At 39.8% G+C, this 23173-nt stretch overlaps 1 protein-coding gene across 2 annotated transcripts in view; it reads left to right on the forward strand.

Annotated features, from left to right (window-relative positions):
• Window positions 1-28: 28 nt before the first annotated feature.
• Pigf (phosphatidylinositol glycan anchor biosynthesis class F) overlaps window positions 29-23173 on the forward strand; it is a 30101-nt gene continuing 6956 nt past the window's right edge. The window contains exons 1-5 of one of the 2 annotated variants that reach the window (XM_057763812.1): window positions 29-126; window positions 1598-1846; window positions 3793-3884; window positions 5214-5330; window positions 18163-18271. In XM_057763812.1, the coding sequence (XP_057619795.1) occupies window positions 1619-1846; window positions 3793-3884; window positions 5214-5330; window positions 18163-18271 (546 nt within the window). In that variant the 5' untranslated portion in view covers window positions 29-126; window positions 1598-1618. Of the gene's footprint in view, window positions 127-1597; window positions 1847-3792; window positions 3885-5213; window positions 5331-18162; window positions 18276-23173 lie in introns of both variants that reach the window. The other variant, XM_057763820.1, reaches the window with a different exon arrangement.

Below are 23173 nucleotides of genomic sequence, written 5' to 3' on the forward strand. Positions count from 1 at the left end.
TGGCTGTGGACTTGGGAATCCCCACCTCCTGGGTCTGCGCCTGCGTGAGGGCCATGGCAGCCCGTCGCACCTGAGGAGGGTGGGAGGCGGTGGTGTCCCCTTCCCTGCGGCGGGCGGGAGAGTTAGGTAAGCCGGCGGCGTGCCCCTCGCGCTCGCCGGGGGCCGGTGCAGGACTCTCTGCCGACTGCCGCGGTGGCCTCCGGAGCGCCACGCGCCCTGCGGACCCGGGGATATCCGTGCGCGGACCGGACCCTCCTCTCAGTCCCCGCGTCTGTCCACGGGACAGACCCTCTGTCGCTGCCTCTCAGGTCGCCCGGGTGGGCAGCACGGGCTCTCTCTCTGCTGATGCCCCTCAATTGCCCACACTCCCGCCATCCGAGGTTGGGGCAGCATCTCGAGCCACTCTGGGTGGGGTTGAGCTGCGGTAGGCACAGGGGCAAAGGCTGCGTAGGAGGGCTCGGGAGCAGCCGCGCCTTCCGATCCGGCTCACGTCGGATCGCGACTGCAGTTGGTGGCTTTCCAGGTCTGGAGTGCTGGGGAACTCAGGGTCCTCCAGTGTTTGAGGAAGGGCTCCATTCAACGAGCCTTGGCGTTTGGGTACCGCTCGCTGTGTTAGATCAGAATTTGCAGGTGGTCCAGAAGCGCTCTCTATTCAGAGGATGGATTCCTTATCTCCTACCTGCCCGACTCCGGCACTGGAAGGAAGAGTCTCAGAAACTTTCCCCAAGTCTTTTTTTGCTTTCTTTTCTTGGGGAAAAGGCTTTCCCCAAGTCTTTCCCCCACGTTCTTCTCCGGACCCCTGAAGGTTATCTTCGTGTTGAAGAGACTGTGCTTGAAACGACTTTAGTGTGTGTAGCCTTGGCCGTGCCTGCTAACTTGTTCGTCCAGTTTGCTTAATCAGTATCATATCTGCCTTCGAAAACGACGGTGTGAATTAAATGAGGGCCGATAGAACAATGCCCAAACGGTGGATGTTTCTTTTTGACCGGGATTTTCACCACAATGTAATATGTATTACTTTAAGTTCTTTCTTAATTTTAACCAGTATAACGTATAAACAGCCAGTTAGGTCAAATATACGAATTTAGAGACCATAAACGTTTGTTCCTCCTCCTACTCAAGTTCTACTTTTGACTAGAATTTAGAGTCTGTGACAGTGTTACTTGTTTTTCGAAGAGCTTCGGGAGCCGTTAGTTTAACATAATGTCCATCTAACTACCGTACTCACCACCATTTGCATGGCCAAGTGTATACTTGATTGGCATTTAGGATCTAAAGTGATTGCACTTTCCTGATTTTGGCCAAAAAAAAAAAAGGTAAAATTAGTTCCTTAATTGTCTCTAATACATGCCCCATTTGCCGAAACCAGTCATGAGTATTTAAATTTTTACTAATTTTTTTTAAGGCTCTGAAAGATATTTGTATCGTGTTAGAAAAATCTAAAGTAATAGGATATCAGTGTGTGTTCTGTGCTTTGAAACAAATATATTGCCCATGGAAAATTATTAGCACACGGTTTATCTTTAGAGTATTGAAGTGTTTGGGACATGGGAAAAAAAATCATTGTTACATGTTTTTCTTAATCATTTCCTTCTAGATAGCGACCTAAGAAAAGACCATGAAAGATACTGACATCAAGAGACTTCTGTATACCAATCTTTTGTGCATATTTTCAATTGTCCTAAGCATTTTTATTCCATCTGTCTTCTTGGATAACTTCTCGATATTGGAAACTCACTTGACCTGGTTGTGCATTTGTTCTGCTTTTGTGACTGGTGTCAATCTCGTGCTATATTTAGTAGTGAAACCAAATGTATCTTCTAGAAGAAGTTCATTATCACATAAGGTAAGGTTTGCTTATTAATAACCAGTTTCTAGATGGAAGTAATAGTGTAAGAATGAAGCATTGTGCCCGGTAGTGGCGCCTGTCTTTAATCCCAGCACTCGGGAGGCAGAGGTGGGTGGATCTCTATGAGTTCAAGGCCAGCCTGGGCTACAGAGCTACTAGTTCCAGGAGATTCAAGGTTATGTTGAGAAACTCTGTCCTGAAAGAACCAAACAAAAAATGAAGTATTGTTATATCCTTGAGTTATTTACAGCATATAAAGGGAACCAAATTCACCCCCCAAAGCAGTGGCCTATTACTATGTTTGATAGATCTTTTTTGGGTATTAATTGTGGAATTTGGCTCCTTCAATGCATCACAATATAAATATGAGCCTGTATAATCATTATTTTTTATCATCACTGAAGATAACTTTAACACACTGCAGTTTATTTTCATTTATTTTTGTACATTTTTTATGTGGGTAGGTGGGTTACACTGTGTGCATATTCATGCAGATGCTGGAGGACAACTTCAAGTATCATCTTTAGAAACACTGTCCACCTGCTCTGTACAGGGTCATTCATTGTCTGGAGCTCACCTGGTAGGCTAGGCTGGCCGGCCGGCCAATGAACCCCAGAGATCCTCCTGTCTCTCCCTAGTGCTGGGATTACAAGTGTGCCCCATACCTAACATTTTACTGTGGGTTCTAGGAATCAACTCAGGTCCTTGTTGCTAATTGTCTGAGCTGTCTCCCAGCCCATGGATATTTTAAAAATATGTATTTTTGTTCTTTGGTAACTTTGTACGTGCACAGTGTGTTTTGATCAATTTACTCCTAATCCCTACCTAACTTCCTGCCCTTTTTGTCATTGTTGTTATAACCTCCAGCGTCCTATATCTGCATGGATGTGGGGCCATCCATGGAGCATGGTCAACCTACCAGGGAGCACACTCCTAAAGACAGTTGACTTCCTTTGCCTTAGTAGCCGTCAGCTGTCAATAGCTTCCTCAGCTAGGGGTGAGGCCCAGACTAGGTATTTGCACTCCTTAATTAAGTGAATTTTCCAGCAATTGCAAATTAAGTCATTTCACACATGACTACCTTGACTAAACAGTTAAAAGTTTTCAGATATTAGAATCATTTTTTTCCAGAATAGTCACTATTCTATGACCCTTGACAATTGTGTTAAAATCCTCACTGAACATTCAATAATATGTAAAACTCCCTGTTAGACTGTTTTTACCACTTTAACTGACTTACAGTTTAAAATGTTAGTATGTGTTTTATAATTATATCTTCTTGAGTTTCAGGTCAAGTATGTTCCAGGCATGGACTTATTTGTAGATGTCCAAGCTTTTAACAATATTATTTATACTGCAATATGAATATAATTTTGGAAATTAGTATTTTGCTTTTTTGATGTAATTTCTCCAGTTTTGTTTTAAAATGAAAGAAAATATAGTATTCATTATTTTCTGTAGATAATTCATGTGGGGTCACTGTGGGTTTTGTATCCTGACACTCTATTCTCAGTATTTCTTTATTAATAATATTGTAATCACACCACATAAACAGAAATCAGTTTTGGTTTTTGTAGTGTAGAGTATATTTGTGTGATATTTGTCTTTTAAATTTAAGAACTATTTTAGTGTGTGTGTGTGTGTGTACGTACAAGTGTACATGCAACACAGCTTTCATATTGAGGTCAGAGAGTAGTTCTCTACTTTGATCGTGTGGGTCCCAAAGATTGAACTCTGGTTATTAGGCTTGGAGGCAAGTGCCTTCACCTGCTGAACCATTTTGCGTTTTCTGTAGTTTTGAGGACTGTGTATGTGGTGAGACGTGATCCAGCTGTTTCAGATGCAGTGGGAGCAGCGTGTATTCATGTGTTAATGTGTTAATTGGCAAAATTGTGGCTTTTTAAGTCGGTCTTGAGTCTTCAGTGTACTCCTTTCTCTCTTAGGTAACCAGGGTTTTGAAGTGCTGCATCTACTTTCTTCTGTCTTGTTTTTTCCTTCATATCATTTTTGTTCTGTATGGAGCACCGCTAATAGAGTGAGTTCTGAATATTTACTTTTTGTTTTCATGTATTAATTTACTAAATGATCTGCTAACCTCTAGCAACTATAGCAGAATCATAGTTTGGTTTGATTAATGAATCAGGGTAGAAAAAACTATCAGTGTCCTATTTTTAGTACTGTTATGTTAAAAACATTGAGACAACTTAATTCTACATATATTTCTGTTATTTAGCTTTCTGATACTCATCTGTACATTGTAAACACCATATATACATACACACACATACATATACACACACATTATAGTAATTAGTGTGTGGCTGTGAAAAACCTCCAGGTGTCCAGCTTTTTGACATTACAACATGATGTGGTCATCTACAAAGTTGTATTTAAAGACCTTGTGATCATATTACCAAAATCTGGCAATTTTGTAAGTTTATGATTTGGGATGCATTCATAGCTATCCTTGGATGAGGGCCACAGGCTAGACATGCCTTGATTTATGCAGGCAACTCACAATTGTGATATGTGTATATTGGTTATAAATAGTATTTCAGTGACTCAAATATGATTCTAGAGTAACTGAATTTATTTTCTTAAGGGATATAGATTCCTTTATCAGATATCAATGTTTATATTAAAATTTAAGTCTTTAAAATTGGCTAGTTTCAAATTAGTGGAAACTAAATTCACAAATATTTTTTATATGAGACATTTCATTTTAACAGTGATTAAATGATCATGGTGAAATGTGTGGTTGTACATGCACACATAAAGCTACAGATGCAGATACACACATAGTGTATATACACAATAAACTAACAGATTATTCTATTTCATGCAGGGCAGGAAAGTTTTCTTGTCATGGAAAATGGTTTCTGTGTAATCTATTTTAAGAGAATCAGTGATAGACAATGTGTTCCATAGTTCAAGATTTTATCAAAATGCAAATTGTTAGATTCCAGACATAAACTCTTGAGGTGAAACTTGCTGATCGTTAGTCTAATCTCTTAATGTTAAAAAACAAAAAAACAGTTCAAGTTTAGAGTTCTGAAGGTTGTTGAGGAAGAAAGCTAATTACCTAGAACTGAGCTTTTTGATGGTTTTGTTTGCAAGAAGGCCTCAGTCTGGATCTTCAGATTTTTAACATTTTTGAAATTTGTGATTAAAGCCAGGTAATTTCTAGGATGTCTTTGCAGCTAGTAGAATGATTTAGTCTTACTTAGTGGTCTCAGGTAGTTTTTCAGAGTCAAGTATAAGAGGATTCTTGAATAGTGAATGCTGTTACAATGATGATAGACGCTTGTGAATACATGGATCCCGACACTTTTGAAAGGTTAACAGGTTTTCTTTTTCATCCTAGGTTGATGGTGGAAACATTTTTATTTGCAGTTATTTTGTCTGCTTTTACTACAGTACCTTGTTTGTGTTTGCTAGGACCAAACCTCAAAGCATGGCTGAGAGTGTTCAGTAGAAATGGGTAAGTTGAGCATTTCTCTTTTAGTGACAATAGTAATTCAAAAGAACTACAGAAGTCTCTCCTGTTCATGTTGGTGTACTCATCCTGTGAGTGTTTTGAGTTATTTGTCTGCCTCTCCGAGATGCCAAAAGGGGCGGTGCTCTTGGAGAACAGAGGCTGAAGGTAGACAGTTTGAGAGAATTCCAGAGAACTACAGCTCCTGCCTCTACGTTAGTGAGACAGAATACTACAAGTGTAATTGCTTCTGTGCGTTTCATAAGGTAGAAATGAAGTTCACGATCTGTAAATGTTTTGTCCAGCCATCTCTTTTTATGGTAACGCCGAGAGTACAAGCTTCACCGCGTCATTTATGTAGCTACCATACCTACGTTTTCAGCATATCTGAGTTAAAGTTTTAGCTTCCTTAAAGCCACTGAGATGATAGATACTAAAAATGGTTAATTTTTAACTAAGAAACCAGGCGAGTTAGTCTTCACAGTTTGCCCTATTTATATCCCAGCATCAAAACTTCTTGAGTGTTTACTCTGTGTTGCATGTTATGCTGGCTATGTGTGGGCTCTAGAATGCTCAGATTACACCGAAGGGGAAGGGCCGTGATTTTTACGGCTAAGAATGGAAAGAGCAGCTAAATGACTGAAGTGTGTAAATCCCCAATCAGTGCTGTAGGAGTAGAGGGGAGAGAGAACAGGGCTGCACAAGGGGACTGGTCTGCGGTGGATTGCATCAGAAGTCCCTAAGGCGGGAGGATGGCTTCTGCAGGGTGCTGGAGGGGCACAGAAACTGAAGTCAGCTTGTGGTCTGTGTGATTAGGAAATCAGCTCAAGGAGAACAGAGCATGGGCTCTGGGTAGCCTGTCTCTGTAAGTTACAGTTTTCTTTGGAATGAGTAGTGGTTATTTTTTATATGGTCTTGCTGTGTTTTTTTTTTTTTTTTTTTTTTTTTGGTTTTTCGAGACAGGGTTTCTCTGTGGCTTTGGAGCCTGTCCTGGAACTAGCTCTGTAGACCAGGTTGGTCTTGAACTCACAGAGATCCGCCTGCCTCTGCCTCCTGAGTGCTGGGATTAAAGGCGTGCACCACCATCGCCTGGCTGGTCTTGCTGTGTTTTATTTTTATTTTTTCTGGAACTGCTGTCTTTATGAGTATAAAGTTTCTAGGATCAAAATCATAACAACTGAATATCCACCCCTCCCCACAGTGTTAGCATAGTATCTATGGAATTAGTTTATTTTAGTTTGAAAATTTTAAATATGGAAACTGGCTGAAACTTTTAATGGTTTAGCTATATTAGTGATTTAGCCAGCTTTAAATTTTGTGTCAAAGTTATATATTTAGGGGACACAATGTAACCTGGTTCTATAGTTCGTCTGTCACTCGACCTGTGTGTTCTAAAACTTTCTGTACTTTGTAAAAATTAGGCAGAATGGGAAAAGATGGAGTTATAGTCATAATGCTTGGAGACTTCATTAATGACAAAAAAAGAAGTGAAGAAATGAGTAAATATGGTAGCACAGTTTTACATTGAACTGTTATTGAAACAATTCAATAACACATACTACATTAAATAATATTCTTTTTATAGGAAAAGACTTAAAATTTGATTCTTTTTTTTTTTTTTTTTTTTTTTTGGTTTTTCGAGACAGGGTTTCTCTGTAGCTTTTGGTTCCTGTCCTGGAACTAGCTCTTCTAGACCAGGCTGGCCTCGAACTCACAGAGATCCGCCTGCCTCTGCCTCCCGAGTGCTGGGATTAAAGGCGTGCGCCACCACCGCCCGGCTAAATCAGTTATTGTGAAGTAGTGAAAGATGGTATTGGAAATCTGGTCAAGAATTAACACCAGGTGTGGATGAATATGGCTTATGATACATTAAGTAACCTAATACAGTTGGGAGATGTAGTTATATATATTCCCTGTTTATTTATTCATGTGTGTATACGCATGTGCATGTATATATGTTCAGGTGCTATTGTGCCGTAGGGCATGTATGGAGGTCAGACAACTTTGGGTGGTTGGTTCTTTCCTTTCACTACGTGGGTCTCAGAGATTGAATTCTGGTCGACAGATTTGGCAGCAAGTGTTTTTATCTGCTGTGTTATTTAGGTTTCTTTTGCTGCAGTAAAGCACTGTGACCAAAAGCAGCTTGGGGACGAAAAGATTTATTTATCTTACATGTTCCAATCATAGTTTATCATTGAGGGAGGTCAGGGCAAGAAGTCAAGGTAGGAACTGAAGCAGAACCATGGAAGGTTGCTGCTTACTGGCTTTCTCTTCTGACTTGTTCAGCTTGCTCTCTTACACACCTTCATGCCCAGGGATGGCACTACCCACAGTGACTACGACCTCACAGATCAATCATCAATCAAGAATGCCTTAGAGGTCAAGCTAATGGAGGCATTTTCTCAATTGAGCTTCCCTCTTGATATGATGTAAACCTATGTCAAATTGAGCCATCATGCCAGCTCATGGGAGAAAAAAATTAAAAACAATATACAATTCATACACTATTAGTGTCACCTGCTGAAACATGAAATGACAATTTTTAGTACAGTCACAGGTCTGCATACCCACGACTAGAGTCAACTTTAGGGTTTTTTCATTACTTCAAAAAGTTTTATATTCTTACGTCTTATTTCTACCCTGTTACTGTGTCTAAGCAGCCATGAATCTTGTTGCCATCTCAGTACTGGGCATTTTGTATAAATGAACCCTACAGTTTATGATCTTTTGTAACTGATTTCTCTTACTTAGCACAATGTTTTCAAGGCTCATTCATGTTGTAGCATGTATTGATACTTAACTTCTTGCTATAGTGGTATTAGGGATTAAACCTTGGACCTTGTATATGGGAGGCAAGCAGTCTACCAACTGAACTGCATCCCTGGCACTATTTAGCTTAAGCAGAAAACCCACCAAGATTAAAACTTGTGCATGGGATGCAACAGTTATGTCTGAAATTGGAAGGGTAGGAGAGGTAGAACCATGAATATCTGAAGAATGTGGAAGTTGGTGAAGTATTGGTTATCTCTGAGGAAAACATCCAGGAAGCTAGTAGATAAGCTAGAGAAGCTTTTCATTGACACTTTTTAGCTAGCCTGTGATATTTGAGCCCTATTCAGAATGAGAATAATGAGTAAGATATTGAATTGATTTCTTGGTTATTCAAAGTTCGGCTTGTAATAGGAAGCTGTTAAGTTCCTCAGATGCCACCGAAATGTCACTAGACTATAAAAGCTACCCTTCCAAATTTCTAGAGTAAGATAATAAAAATCAAAGAGCAAGCGTTCAAGAAATGTTTGTCAAATGGATTAACAAATATTGGGAGCATCTATCTCCCAATCATATCTCTATCTCAATCATATGTCTATCAAATCTCCACCTTAACTGTAGTTTGTCTCAATAATTCTGTTTGATTTTTAAGTAACAGACCAGTAAATGTAGTACATAAATACCACAGAGAAGAGTACAGCTTTGCCAGTTAATGCAGTATGGAGTGCACATGACCCTGTCATCAGAGTGAACAGAAGTCTCTGTGTCTCCATATTGATTAGCATAGCTAGAAGCATTGGAATGAACCTAAGATGCTGAGAGTGAACAGGTCTATTTTGAATTGACACCTCACCGAGCTTCAAATCAACATAAAACGTTTGTACTACTTTTAAGTGAAATAACTAAGTTTTAATTTATTTGTTCATTTGTATGTGTATGGGTTTTACTTTCATATATGTCTGTACATGTGTATCCCTAGTGCATGGAGGCCAGAAGAGGTGGTCGGAACTCCTAGGACTGGAGTAGCAAATAAGCCAGCTAGCATGTGGATACTGGGAATCAAACCTGGGTGCTTGGAAGGGCATCAGGTGCTCTTAGCCGCTGAGTTCCCTCCAGCCCTGGGTTTAATGTATTTATTTGCTTGTTCATGTAAATTTAGTGCTGAGCTGAAAACGCAAACATTTTGAACTTGAAGATTGAGACTTATATATAAAGGATCAGTTCTGATACTTTTGAAATTTAGATACTTAATTTCATTAACAGGCTTTCTCCATAAAGTTGTTCCAGAAAAGTAAACAAAACCACTTCTTAGAGAATGTTCTTGTAAATAAACTGATGACAAAAAAGTAATTTGGTTTCTTAAAATATTTTGCCAGCTTCTTGTTGGTCTGCATAATATTGAATATACTTGATTTGCAAGAGTTTAATTTGGTTTGTCGCCTTGTATTATCACTGTGTGTTCCTTTCACTGTGGACTGTCTTATAAAGGAGAGCATAACCTAGCATATGCCTGTGTTTTGTAGTGAAGTTTGCTTTTTTCAGTTTGTTTATGCTGTTATTTAAGTGTCTGAGTTAGTGCTTGGTCCCTTGAGCTAAATAAATATGTTCCTGGATAGGATGCTCAGATCAGCTCTCAGTAACACCTGTTCTATAGGTGAAAACAGGCTTCTTTTTGTCATCTTTATATTGATACAGATTTTATATTGAGAAAACTACCATGGATATTGAGTCAAAGATTTACTCATATAAAAATAGGTAACTTAGTCTGAATGTAGTCACACAAACTTAGCAAAGATTTTAATATTCATTTAGTGGGGAAAGTTTATATTGAAAATTGTGTAAAATATTTTTAGCCACCAGGAGGAGTTATACCCCTCTTTTCTTTAGATCAAATCCTATTTGGATGAGAACGATCTAAGCAGGTGTACTTACTGTTAATTGCATCCAGTGGCCAATACATTAGCATACAGGAAGCACTCAAAGTGGCATATTTCAGTTGATATTTAACATAATGATTTCAGTGAACCAAGTAATATGGGCAGGTACATAGGCCTTATTGTCATGAAGAGTGACCTATAGCATTTCTTTAAGTACCTTAAAATTTTATTCATAGCATAATAATAGGCCATTTAGTCTGTTCTCAACCCTACTGGTTATGTGCAAATGTTCTATAATCATGACAATACTAGTAGTAATAATATGCTTTAGATAAGTTTATAATGGAAACCTGTGAAATGAAAATAAACTGGTATCAGTCCTGCAAGAAGTTAGTAGGAATTTGCCTAGTTTTAATTTTTTACCATTTATTTGTTATAAAAGAATGCATGTGTGTACATATTTTTTAGCCCAAGTAGTAAAATATATAGATTTTGTAGTAAAGGCATATGATTTTAAATAAGATTCAAGTTAAAAATTCAAATAATGAGCCGGGCGGTGGTGGCGCACGCCTTTAATCCCAGCACTCGGGAGGCAGAGGCAGGCAGATCTCTGTGAGTTCGAGGCCAGCCTGGTCTACAAGAGCTAGTTCCAGGACAGGAACCAAAAAAGCTACAGAGAAACCTTGTCTCAAAAAATAAAAAAAAAAAAAAAATTCAGATAATGGAACAGAAAGTTAGAGAACTAATAATACTATTAAAGGAACAATAATTACAGATTTTATGTACTCTAATTTTGTTTCTTCATATAATGTGCAATTTTGAAACAAAATCAGTTACTCTAATCACTGCCTTCTAATTTAGTTTAGCCCACTGATATATGAACATTTGTGTGTGTGTGTGTGTTTGTATGTGTGTGTGTGTAAAATGTACCACATTTTGCATAGCAACCTCAGTTATCAGATCTTTAAGTGGAATGAAACCTCAGCCTGTATTGTTTGGACCATGGAGGAATAAGGCGATGCTGTAATACAGATGCCAGTGCTTCTGGATACAAATAGGACATTCTGTGCTTCTTTAGGATTCTGCCAGTCTTTGTCCTTGGTCTAGGATGGGAAAGACAGTAGTTTCCTTCCTGACTACTGAGAAGGAGGATAGGTCACTGTGGTTGAATTAGTCTAATACTCATATCACTAAAATTGTTCTGTGATTGGTTTACTGTTGAAAGTTACCAGATTTCCACAGCTGTAAATAAGGTGATGTACATCTTTGTTTCACCAAACGTAAGCAAGGATTTCTTTTGAACAGTGTGAGCAGTGTAATGCACATATTTGTTTCAGCAAAACTTAGGCAAGGGTTTGTGAACTGGATTGCTGGAGTAGAACACAGGGATCAAAGGCAGTTGATTGACACTGTCAGACTCGCTCGGGTCCTAATGTGAAGAATGTGTATACAGCTACATAGATTTTTCTCACCAACACAACAGCCATTCTCTGACTCATTGTCAGCTTTCCTTGTCTTTTATGAATCTAAGAGCTGTTTTCTCCTGGGCCCCTGCCAAGGACACAGATGGCTCCACAGTGGCTCCGTCTGGTTTCTAAAAGGATGTATAAACCCTGGCCAGGAGTTTTAAAAGTGTGAACCGTGGAGCTGCCATTTACTCCTCTTTAGCTGAGTATTACTATTGAGTCACAGAGGTAGCATCTACCTTGGTCTTCATCATTCTTTCCATTTGCCTTAAGATGCAAAACAACAGAAACAACAACAATAACCACAGGTAGAAAATAACACCCAGCATTCAAAATGCACATTCACAACAAGAAAAATTGGAGTCAGTTAAGATGAAAAGATAGCACCAAAGAGAATTCATTTGTTATATTTCTGAGCAAATAGGTAGCCTCAACAGGTTGTCAGTGGAAAGTGTGAGAAAGAGAAATAGACATGGCACACAACTGTGAGGGTGGGTGACATGGTGGGGAGACGTGCACAGCAGATGAATAATGTGTTCCAGGAGAACATGCCCCTGGACCCAAACCATACATTTTCACACGATTTACTATAGAAAAAAGTATATTAGTTAAAAGAGAAGGAGACCAGACTGCAGAATCAGTGCCGTAAATTCAGAACCTAAAGAACATCTTTAAAACATATTTTAGAAATGTCAAGAAGCGGCTGGATGGTGCACACCTTTATTCCCAGCACTTCGGAGGCCTGGTCTACATAGTGAGTTCTGGGACTGCCTGGGCTACATAGGAAGACCCTATCTCAAAAACAAAACAAAACAATGAAAGAAATACTGAGAAGCATAAAGTAAGTTAGAAAATGAAATTTTAGCATAAAGGAAAGGTTTGAGCCAGTCAAAATAAATGAAGGTAAGGAAAGTGTTGGGAAGCATAAAGTTACTAGAGAACATAGGACAGATATGGAGAAAAGAGAAGGGAGGCTCACACCTAAGACTCCACGTGCTTCTGTTGTAAGAAGAAAAGTTAGGAAAGAGGCTCATTACACCAAGAAAATACTTGAATGAGTTAGAGGTGTAGAGCAGAAGACACTGTAAAGTAACACAAACAAGTTGTGCAATGAAAGAAGAGGAATAGAGAAATATAATTGTACCCCTCAAAGCCTCAGCTGTTCCAGCTAGCTGTAATGTTGTGATATGTTCAGCTTCCTCAGGGGATAAAGCTTAAATGAACCTCTACACACCAGTGAATCTACTCTTACCTGCAACCCTTCTCCTCCTTCAGGAAACTCGGCTTACACCATCTAACCTCAAATGAAATCTAGACACAATGAAAGAGAGACAATAGAATGAACAGAAGATAACCACATTTTTTTTGTGTGTGTATCTGTAAAACATGAGCAGGCAAAGGGAATACTCAGCAGTATTGGAGCTCTTGGAAAATGAACTAAATACTATAGAAAAAACACAAGTAGAGATGAGTTGGAAAAAAATCTTATTCAGACAAAATGATTTTTTTGTATGTGAAATGTAAAATAACCAGGGGTAACGAGATGCTTAGAATCTTCCAGAGAGTGGGGAAAGCATGTTACTTGTAGAAAAGGGAGTGGAATGATACTGAACCTTTCGGTGGGAACCAGGACCCAAGGGAACAGTGCTTTCCAAAAATCTGAGGCAAATATTTGTGGCAGTCATAATAAAGTCATTTTCAGATTTAAAGTATCTCTTCAAACTTATTTTTGAGAAGAGAAGGAAAGGTGATGGGGGATGGAGGAGAGAGAGAATGGATCAAGATCTGACTCTGAACCCAGGCAGTCGATCCCAGAGCAGCGGTCCTGAGACAAACAAATTCCAAGATGATAGTGCAGGATCCTCAGAGGACTGAGCTGTCAACAGGCTCAGAGCAACCAGATTGGAGCGAGTGAGACACTTCAGAAAGAAAGGGGAGGAGAGAGAGGAAGCAAACATCTAGAGTACTACTGAGATAGTTTTCTTTTTCAATATTTAAGATGAGCTAGTGACAGGGAGATAAACAGGTGTGTTTGGGGGGAGAAACAGCTCTTGGCACCTGAGGAAAATTAAAATGTACTTATTAAGAGAATAGATGTGTAAATGTGGTTTGCTCTATGGTTATTACGAAAACACTTGTTATCCATTCAGCTAAAGGGGGCAGTTTTAGTATTGAAGAGATGACAGAGGGAGATGTTGGCAAGGAAGCTTGTGCATAAAAGGAGCTATGTCTTCTATAGTAAAACACAGAAAGAAATGACATCTTGAAATATAAGGCATGCAATATGTATATACTTAATATATATAATATAAATATATATTTATATGTGATATGTTTAATTGGAAGCATCTCTATAGGGTGTAGAAATAAGGTAGAGGAGGAGACTTTTATTCTAATTGTTGTCTTTGACTTTAAAGATGTTACATAACCTACCTTAAGACCCAGCAATACCACTTTTAGGTATATACCCAAAGGATGCTCAGTCGTACCACAAGGACATGTGCTCAGCTATGTTCATAAGCAGCTTTGTTTGTGATAGCTAGAACCTGGAAACAATCTAAATGCCCCTCGACCGAAGAATGGATAAAGAAAATGTGATACATTTACACAATGGAGTCCAGCAGAAAAAAAACAATGAACTCTTGAAATTTGCAGGCAAATGGATGAAGCTAGAAAACATCATATTGAGTGAGGTAACCCAGACCCAGAAAGACAAATATCATATGTAATCACTCATAAGTAGTTTTAGACATAAAGCAAATAAAAACTAGCCTACAAGTCACAATCCCAGAGAACCCAGACAGCAATGAGGACCTCAAGAGTGACATACATGAATCTAATCTACATGGGTAGTAGAAAAGACGAGATCTCCTGAGTAAATTGGGAGCATAGGGATCATGGCAGAGGGTAGAAGGGGAGGGGAGAAAAAAGGAATGGAGCAGAGAAAAATATATAGCTCAGTAAAAGCAATAAAAAGTAACAAATTATTTTGATAAATACATTCACTTAAAATACAGACTGCAGAATTTTTATAGTTTTGTATAGGTCTTGTTTCCATATTTTTTGATGTTTATAGTATGTAGGATCACAAACAATCATGGATACACTGAACAATCAAAACTGAAAACCTTTTGGATGTTAGCACTTTTTATTTTAATAAGCAAAAGTTGGTTACAGTGTGCCGGAATAGTGAAACTGTGAGGAGCATCTTTGTTGACACCAGTGGCTCTGATCACATGGTTGCTCTGATTGCAATCTTTCAGTGACTTCTATAGCATGACTTGAATGTAGCCTGAACCATAAGTCTGCTGCATTGAGATACTCCCACTTCACACTGGCTAGAGACTGGAATCCACAGATAACTAGGAAGATGTAGAAAAACTGGAACCTTCACACTCAAGTCGTGGGAAAATCAAATGTTTTAACTGCTTGGGAAAACTGTCAGTTTCTCAAATAGCAGGTGACCCAGCTATTTCCTTCTAGGTATAATCCCAAGAGAGATGAGAACACGTTCCCATACAGAAATTTGTTCACAAATGTTCCTAGCAGCATTTTTTTTTTAATAGCCAAAAAAAGGTAGAAACAGCCCAGATGCTAACCACCTTTTGGTTGGAGAAATAAAATCTTTGGTGGCCATTCAAGGGAGTGTGACCCGGTGACAGGAATGGAGTGTCTGTACATTCAAGGGAGTGTGACCCAGTGACATAGATGAAGTGTCTGTGCATTCAAGGGAGTGTGACCCAGTGACATGGATGAAGAGTCTGTACATTCAAGGGAGTGTGACCCAGTGACATGTATGAAGAGTCTGTACATTCAAGGGAGTGTGACCCAGTGACATGGATGAAGAGTCTGTACATTCAAGGGAGTGTGACCCAGTGACAGGAATGGAGTGTCTGTACATGCTACACCATAGATGAAAAGATCCAGTGACAGGAATGGAGTGTCTGTACATGCTACACCATAGATGAAAAGACCCAGTGACATGGATGAAGTGTCTGTACATGCTACACCATAGATGAAAAGACCCAGTGACATGGATGAAGTGTCTGTACATGCTACACCATAGATGAAAAGACCCAGTGACATGGATGAAGTGTCTGTACATGCTACACCATAGATGAGCCTTGAAAAGATCTAAGTGAAAAAGCAGTATAAGAATTCATGTCAGTTGAGCTCACTTAGGTGAAATACTTAGAATAGGCAGATCCATAGACCTAAAGTAATTCAGTTGCTTTGGGCTATGGGGAAGGAGAAAGTAGAGTAGTTGCATAGGAATGAAGAGTCTCTTTTTATAGTGAGTAAAATATTCTAATATGTCTGGTGATAAATATGTAATACTGACTATCTCCAAAACCATTGCATTATAAATTTTAGATTAGTAAATTATGTGACTAGAACAGTATTTCCTAGGGTTTTTTGTTTGTGTTTGCTGTTGTTGCTATACTCAATAAAGTCATTATTTAACAATAGCCCAGGTTGGACTAGAACTTGCTGTGTAGTCCAGGCTAACCCTGATCTTGTAGTATTCCTCCTGTCTCAGCCTCCTTTGTGCTGGAATTACATGTGTGAGCTACCACAACTGGCTTGAAGTTGTATAAAACTCTGACCTACTTCTCCAGCCTGTTTCCCGGCTTGCACTTGGCCTCACCCAGCATCACACATGTCCTCTTATCCACAGGGCATTTTTCTAGCTCAAGGCCTCACACTGCTTATTCCTTCTTCAGGTAAAACAAGAACAAACTCTCTCCAGCAGAGACTAAGTCTGCTTTGAGCCTCTCCCACATTTTCCATCTCCAGCACACTGCTTTCTGTGTTGTGGCGTAGCTTTAGCTGTGTGTTAATGTCAACACTTGTCGGCCACAAACCTAGTCAAAACTTACCTTGGAGACTCTTTTAAGTTACCTGGACAATGCAACTCTCTTTTAATATTTAACTCAGCTAGTTTATTTCCTCTTGAAAATAAGACTAGCTTTCTATTCTGCCAGGTGCTGGTTGAAACTGGCTAGCATTTCCAAGTATTACTTAAAATATAGAGCAGTAAGGCCTGGCAAATAATACAAATTTGGATACAGGGTGATTGTCTACCACTTCCTCCCAACCCCAAATTTTATCAGAAACAAGACTTTTCTGAATGGGGGAGATGTCAGATGGACATTTCATTTGAATGTCAGTAATTCGCTGTACACTTTGTGTGAAATAGTTGGAGAGTTTCTAATGAAAATGCTGCTGCTACTTTTCATTAACCTCATGTTAACTCCACCATGCATTGTAAGCAGTCGGATCTTTGCCCTCACGTATTGCATTGTGTGGACCTTTACTGTAACTAGACACATGTTCTCACGTGTTACAGTTATATAGTCATATAGTTATACATAAGAATATCTGTTTACATTCTGAGACTGAAATCAAGACCTTAACTATGAGAGGAACAAGAGTTCTGTCCTTCCCCTTTACTCATATGATGGAGGAAGGTCATTGGTTAAATAATAAAGAAACTGCTTGGCCCTCATAGGTTAGAACATAGGTGGGTGGAGTAAACAGAACAGAATGCGGGGAGGAAGAGGAAGTGAGCTCAGATGCCATTTCCTCTCCTCTCTGGGGCAGACGCGATGCTGCTCCTCTCCAGAGCAGACGCAATGAAGCAAGCCGCCAGGTCGGACATGCTGAATTTTTCCCGGTAAGACTGATGCTACACAGATTATTAGAGATGGGTTGATCGGGATATGAGAATTAGCCAGTAAGGGCTAGAGCTAATGGGCCAAGCAGTGTTTAAAAGAATACAGTCTATGTGTTGTTATTTTGGGGCATAAGCTAGCCAGGCGACCAGGCCAGGAGCTGGGGCGGAAGGAACACAGCCCACAGCTCCTACTACACTCATAGGAATTGAGTGCCCTGAGCTCTGGGTTTACAGTGCGTGTCACCATGTCCACCATCGTGGGATCCTTTGAAGTTCTTGTTCTCTATCCTTTATTTGTCAACCAGATGCAGTCATATTGAATAAAATATAGCATGAAGATGAGTTGAGAAAACTATTCTACATCCATACAGTGAATTACTGTTATAGCTATTCATGCAGAAAACAAAGCTAAATTGGTTTATAGCATTTATATCTTACTTGGAAAAATACATATATGTATATATATATATACATTTTATTTATGTAGATATGCAAATGCACTTTAAGATAAAATCGTGTGTGTGTGTGTGAACCTGCACAAACTCTTTCTGGAGAGTAACATAATCATTTGGAAATGACCGTTGCTGTGGGGAAGGACTCAGGAGGTGTGATAGGAAAACATACTTGTTACTACAGCACCCTTTGGGACTGTCTCCTCTCACAGTGCACACGCAGTACCTTTAAGTGGAAATACATGTATATCTTCATGTTTCTATGCCAGTTTGTGTTGATTATGCAAATGGGTGAGAAATGTGTGTAGCATCAATTTGTGCTAGTGCTTGTCTGATTTTTCTAGTTGCTATAATATAAATTGCCGAGCCGGGCGGTGGTGGCGCACGCCTTTAATCCCAGCACTCGGGAGGCAGAGGTAGGTGGATCTCTGTGAGTTCGAGGCCAGCCTGGTCTACAGAGCTAGTTCCAGGACAGTCTCCAAAGCTACAGAGAAATCCTGTCTCAAAAAACCAAAACATACATACATACATACATATATATATATATATATATATATATATATATATTGCCAATAACTTGTGTTTTGTGTCTTGCAGAGTTACATCCATTTGGGAGAACAGTCTTCAGATCACTACAATTTCAAGTTTTATAGGAGCATGGCTTGGAGCATTTCCTATTCCACTGGACTGGGAAAGACCATGGCAGGTTGGTTTTAAAGACTTCAAACAAACAAAATGCGTGTTGGCACAGCAGTAGGAAAGCTGATAAAGAAAGCTAGTATGTGGTGCAAGGTATTTGGTTGTTCAGTAAAGGAACACAGCTCAGTCTCGGTGGCTGCTATTGGGACGTGACCCAGTGCCACAGGCATTCATGTTGGCCTGGATCTGCCACAGAGCTGTACGGTATGCATATGCATAAGTGAGTGTTTCATTTTAAACTGTGTGTATATATGTTGTATGCATGTATGTGCTTATGTGTGTGATTGTGCATTTATCATGTGTGGAAACCAGAGGTTGACATCCAGTGTCTTCTTCTGTTGGTCCTCACCTCACTTTTTGAGACAGGGTCTCTCACTGAGCCTGGATTACTGATTGGCTAGGCTGGCTAGCCATTGAGGCCCTGGATCCTCCTGTCTTCCCCTGCCTGCTCTGAGATTACAAATGTTTGTCACTATGCCTGCCTTTCACATGGGTGGTGCTGATCCAAACTTACATACAGGAGTCTTTCTCTCTCTCTCTCTCTCTCTCTCTCTCTCTCTCTCTCTCTCTCTCTTTATTACATTTCTGATCTTAGATTATATTTTCTTAACTAGATAGATTGCTTCATTGAATACTTACCTTGAAATATATTACAAAAAATATAGCAAAGTAGTTTCTAAAACAAGCTTTGTTACATTTTTATTTATCTCATGTGCACATATGTCTGTGGGTGCATGCATGCTGGAGTGCATGAGTAGGAGTCAGAATAGGTTCTCACCTTCCCCAGGTGGGTCTAGGAATCACACAGGTGGTCGGGTTTGGCAGCACCAGCAGGTACCTTTACCCACTGAGATGTCCTACCAGCCCCTAAGTCATTTTCAAAACAAAGGCAAATGGTTTGAAAGGAAGCTGGACAGTACGGATACCACTGAGCCATATCCCCACCCCCTTGGTGCTTTGAGACAAGGTCTCTTGCATAGCTCAGGCTGACTTTGAACTTGTTCTGTCATCCAGGCTGGCCTGAAACTTATGATCCTTTTGCTCCTGCTTCATGATTACAGATATGAGTCACCACACCAAGCATCATTATCTTAATTTTTAAAATATGGTTGTTTTGAGACAGGATCTAATGTAGTCCATGCTGGCCTTGAATTCCTGATCCTCACGCCTTTCCTTCCCTAGTATTGGGATTACAAGCATGCCACCATGTTCTAATACTCTCTGTTGCTGCAATAAAACACGGAGCAAAGGCAACTTGGGGGAGGGAAAGATTTATTTGGCTCACACTTCCAGGTTACAGTCCCTCATTGGCGGAGGTCAGGAGAGGAGCTCAAGACAAGAATTTGAAACAAAAACCGTGAAGGAACACTGCTTGCTTGTTCCCAGGTTCATGCTTAGCTAGCTTATGGGATGATGTCATCCACAGCTGCCGTCCTCCTGCATCGATTAATAATCAAGATAGCCCCCATAAACATGCCCACAGGCCAGGATGAGCTGAGAAATCCCGCAGGTGAGCCTTTCTTCTCAGATGACTCTAGGCTTTGTCAGGTTGACAATTCAGATTAACCAGGACATGCTATAGTTTGTCAGCTTGACACACAAACTCATCACTGTGGCACCATAACTTTTCCTGTTTTTTTTGTCCCCAAGATCTTGTTTCACCAATTTTTAATTGTTTTATAATATGCTACTTTATATAGTTATTTTATAATGTAATAAACTCACTATTGATCATTTAGTTTATCGCTTGTATTTACTATAATAAACACTGCTGTGATAAATACTTCTGAATCTATAGCATCATGAATTTTTCCTGAGATAATTTCTCCTAAAAGGAACAATGATATTAAAAATAAATGTACTTTTTTTTCCAACATGAAGGGAATATTTTCTAGTCTCAAAAAATATATTTGCCTTTTAAATTTAAGCTGTATTAATAATTTTTGTAGAAAGTTAAAATTAGCTTTTTTGTTCCCATTCAGTGAGGGAAAACCACCGTTTGTATTCTGGTGGTAGCTTTTGCACTCTCTCCATGCGTGCTGTTCATAATGTACATGTTGTTTTTAATCTGTTTTTTCCCTTTAAACTTTATATTATGGTGTTGCCACATTAGAGAAGAATTATATAAGTGCAACATTCTGTTTTCTTAAAATAGTATGTCAGGTTTTTTTTTCCTTCTTTTTGGGTTTTTCAAAACAGGGTTTCTCTGTGTAGCCCTGACTGTCCTAGAACTTGCTCTGTAGACCAGGCAGGCCTTGAACTCACAGAGACCTGCCTGCTTCTGCCTCCCTAGTGCTAGGATTAAAGGTGTGCGCCACCACTACATGGCAATACATCAGTTTTTAATGAATGGCCATTTAGGTTGTTTTCAGTTCACTGTAGCAGCATTAATTTTATTTTTGTCATACTTGAGCATGTATCTGCATATTTGCCGAGGTTGTAGGGTCAGTTCCTAGGTAACAAATGGTTGGAGTTAAGTCTTTCACACATACATCACTTATAGGACCTGAATTTTCTGTTGAACATAACTGCCTATTTTTAGATCCATTTTTGTGGTTTCACTTAGATGTTCTCTCTCAAACAGTTGAGTGTTTCTTTCACATTCAATAATTCTGGTGAGCCGCCCTCCGCGTGGTGACGGATTGTTATATTGTAGAAGTCTCAGAAGGAGGATGTGGTAGTACTGGTGTATCGGGAGGTGTGGAGGATGTGGTAGTACTGGTGTATCGGGAGGTGTGGAGGATGTGGTAGTACTGGTGTATCGGGAGGTGTGGAGCATGTGGTAGGAGGTGTGGAGGATGTGGTAGTACTGGTGTATCGGGAGGTGTGGAGGATGTGGTAGTACTGGTGTATCGGGAGGTGTGGAGGATGTGGTAGTACTGGTGTATCGGGAGGTGTGGAGGATGTGGCAGTACTGGTGTCCTTGTGGGGGTGTCTCTGCTTGTGAAGCAGAGTCCTACTTCTCATCATGTTGGTGACAGAGCTGACATCTCATTGCAGTCAGCCATACTTAGTGTCATTCAACTGAAGATAGTGACATAGATTGGAGGGCAAATTATTGAAGAAGGTACATGAATTATTTCAAACAACCAGATTCATGACTTTAGGTTAATATAATTAAATCTAAATATAGAATATTAATAGAAACTAAAGCACAGTGGGACATCAGCTCTAACGAGTTGGTAAAATGTCAGCGTGTGTATATACATTACCTACTTTAGTGTCTACAAGTTTGATCATACCTGCAAGTCTACAGAACTAGAAGCCATACTGTGGAGGGCGATGTACTGATTAAAGCAGGTGTCTGGGTTTGCTCAGAAGACGTTATTCACAGTCCAGTTGTCCAGTTTTAGTCGGGCTTTTTTGCCACTAATCTTTTGTCCTCTATACTTATAATGAAGAGTGAGCAAGATTCAAATTAATATCAAATGTTTTAAATTATTGTAGTTTTTCCTTAACCTGTGACATTGGGAAGTGTGATTTTTGAGACAGGTTGTCACTCTGTAGCCCCGACTTGCCTGGAATTCACGATGTAGCCAAGGTTGGCCTTGAACACCTGATCCTTCTTTCCCCACATCCCAGGTGCTGACTGAATTGGCCTTTTGAATCTCTGTGAGTGTGTACTGTGCACTACTGCACACGAAGCAGTCCGCCTCTTAGATCTCTGTGAGTGTGCACTGTGCACTACTGCACACAGAGCAGTCCGCCTCTTACTTAGATCTCTGTGAGTGTGCACTGTGCACTACTGCACACGGAGCAGTCCGCCTCTTAGATCTCTGTGAGTGTGCACTGTGCACTACTGCACACAGAGCAGTCCGCCTCTTACTTAGATCTCTGTGAGTGTGCACTGTGCACTACTGCACACGGAGCAGTCCGCCTCTTAGATCTCTGTGAGTGTGCACTGTGCACTACTGCACACGGAACAGTCCGGTGGTGGCGCCTCATTGTCACTGTGTACACCTAACTAGCTGCCTCTCTGGCTCCTGTCTCCTGGGGTAACAGCAGCTTGGGCTACTACTGAGCCATCTTCTGAATGAGGGACTTTAAACAAAGATTTTCTAGTTAGCTAATTTGAATCCATTACAAGTTGTTAGTCATCATTATTGAGAACATTTCATTCAGCTGGGATACACTGGCTGTTTTGTTCGTTTTCGAGTACAAGTGAGAGCCTGGCTTATTCGCTGTCATCCTTCTAAAGGGGGACACGTGTGCATAGGGAAGAACAGAATCGACGTCTTGGGCCTTCTACTCACTTCTTCATGCTCCTTTTAGGGTTTTCTAATAAACTGAAGGAGTGATGAGGTTTGGGTTTTTTCTTTCACTTTCATTTTCAGCAAACAAAGTTTTCATGGTGCTATTGTTATTTTTTAATAAATCAAACTCTACAGAACAAGACCTCATGGTGGCTCATAATGTTGGCAGAATCTGCCAGAAAAGCGGTAAAGGAGATAAGGGGATATTGGCATTTCCTAATGTGGAGATTGTGCCAGAGCAAAAGAAATTTTAGGAGAAGGTATACTGTGTAACTCTCCTGTGAAATACTACATGCTATTAAAGGGGAATTTTAGTTCTTTGTTCCTTGTAGCCCAGTACACACTTGATATGTTTAAGTTATGTTCAGAGCAAGCATCTCTGGGTTGTGTTTTATTTATATTTTGGAGAAACAGGAGCGTCTGGTTTCTTTAAAAACACACATGCACGAACACACAGAGCCAACAAAAAACCTGTCACATTTTAATGCTGTTTTCTCTACTCTGAATTCAAATTTGATTTCGTAATGTTCCTGTGGCCAGGCATTGATGGTGTTCTGAAATGAGAATTCTCAGGCATATTTGTAGTTTTCAGATGGATTCTTCATTAAGGGACAGGGAAGGCCCATGGAAAATTGGTGCCAATGAAAACTTATTTT

This window comes from Chionomys nivalis, chromosome 1 (assembly GCF_950005125.1).
Source record: "Chionomys nivalis chromosome 1, mChiNiv1.1, whole genome shotgun sequence".
Lineage (NCBI taxonomy): Eukaryota > Metazoa > Chordata > Mammalia > Rodentia > Cricetidae > Chionomys > Chionomys nivalis.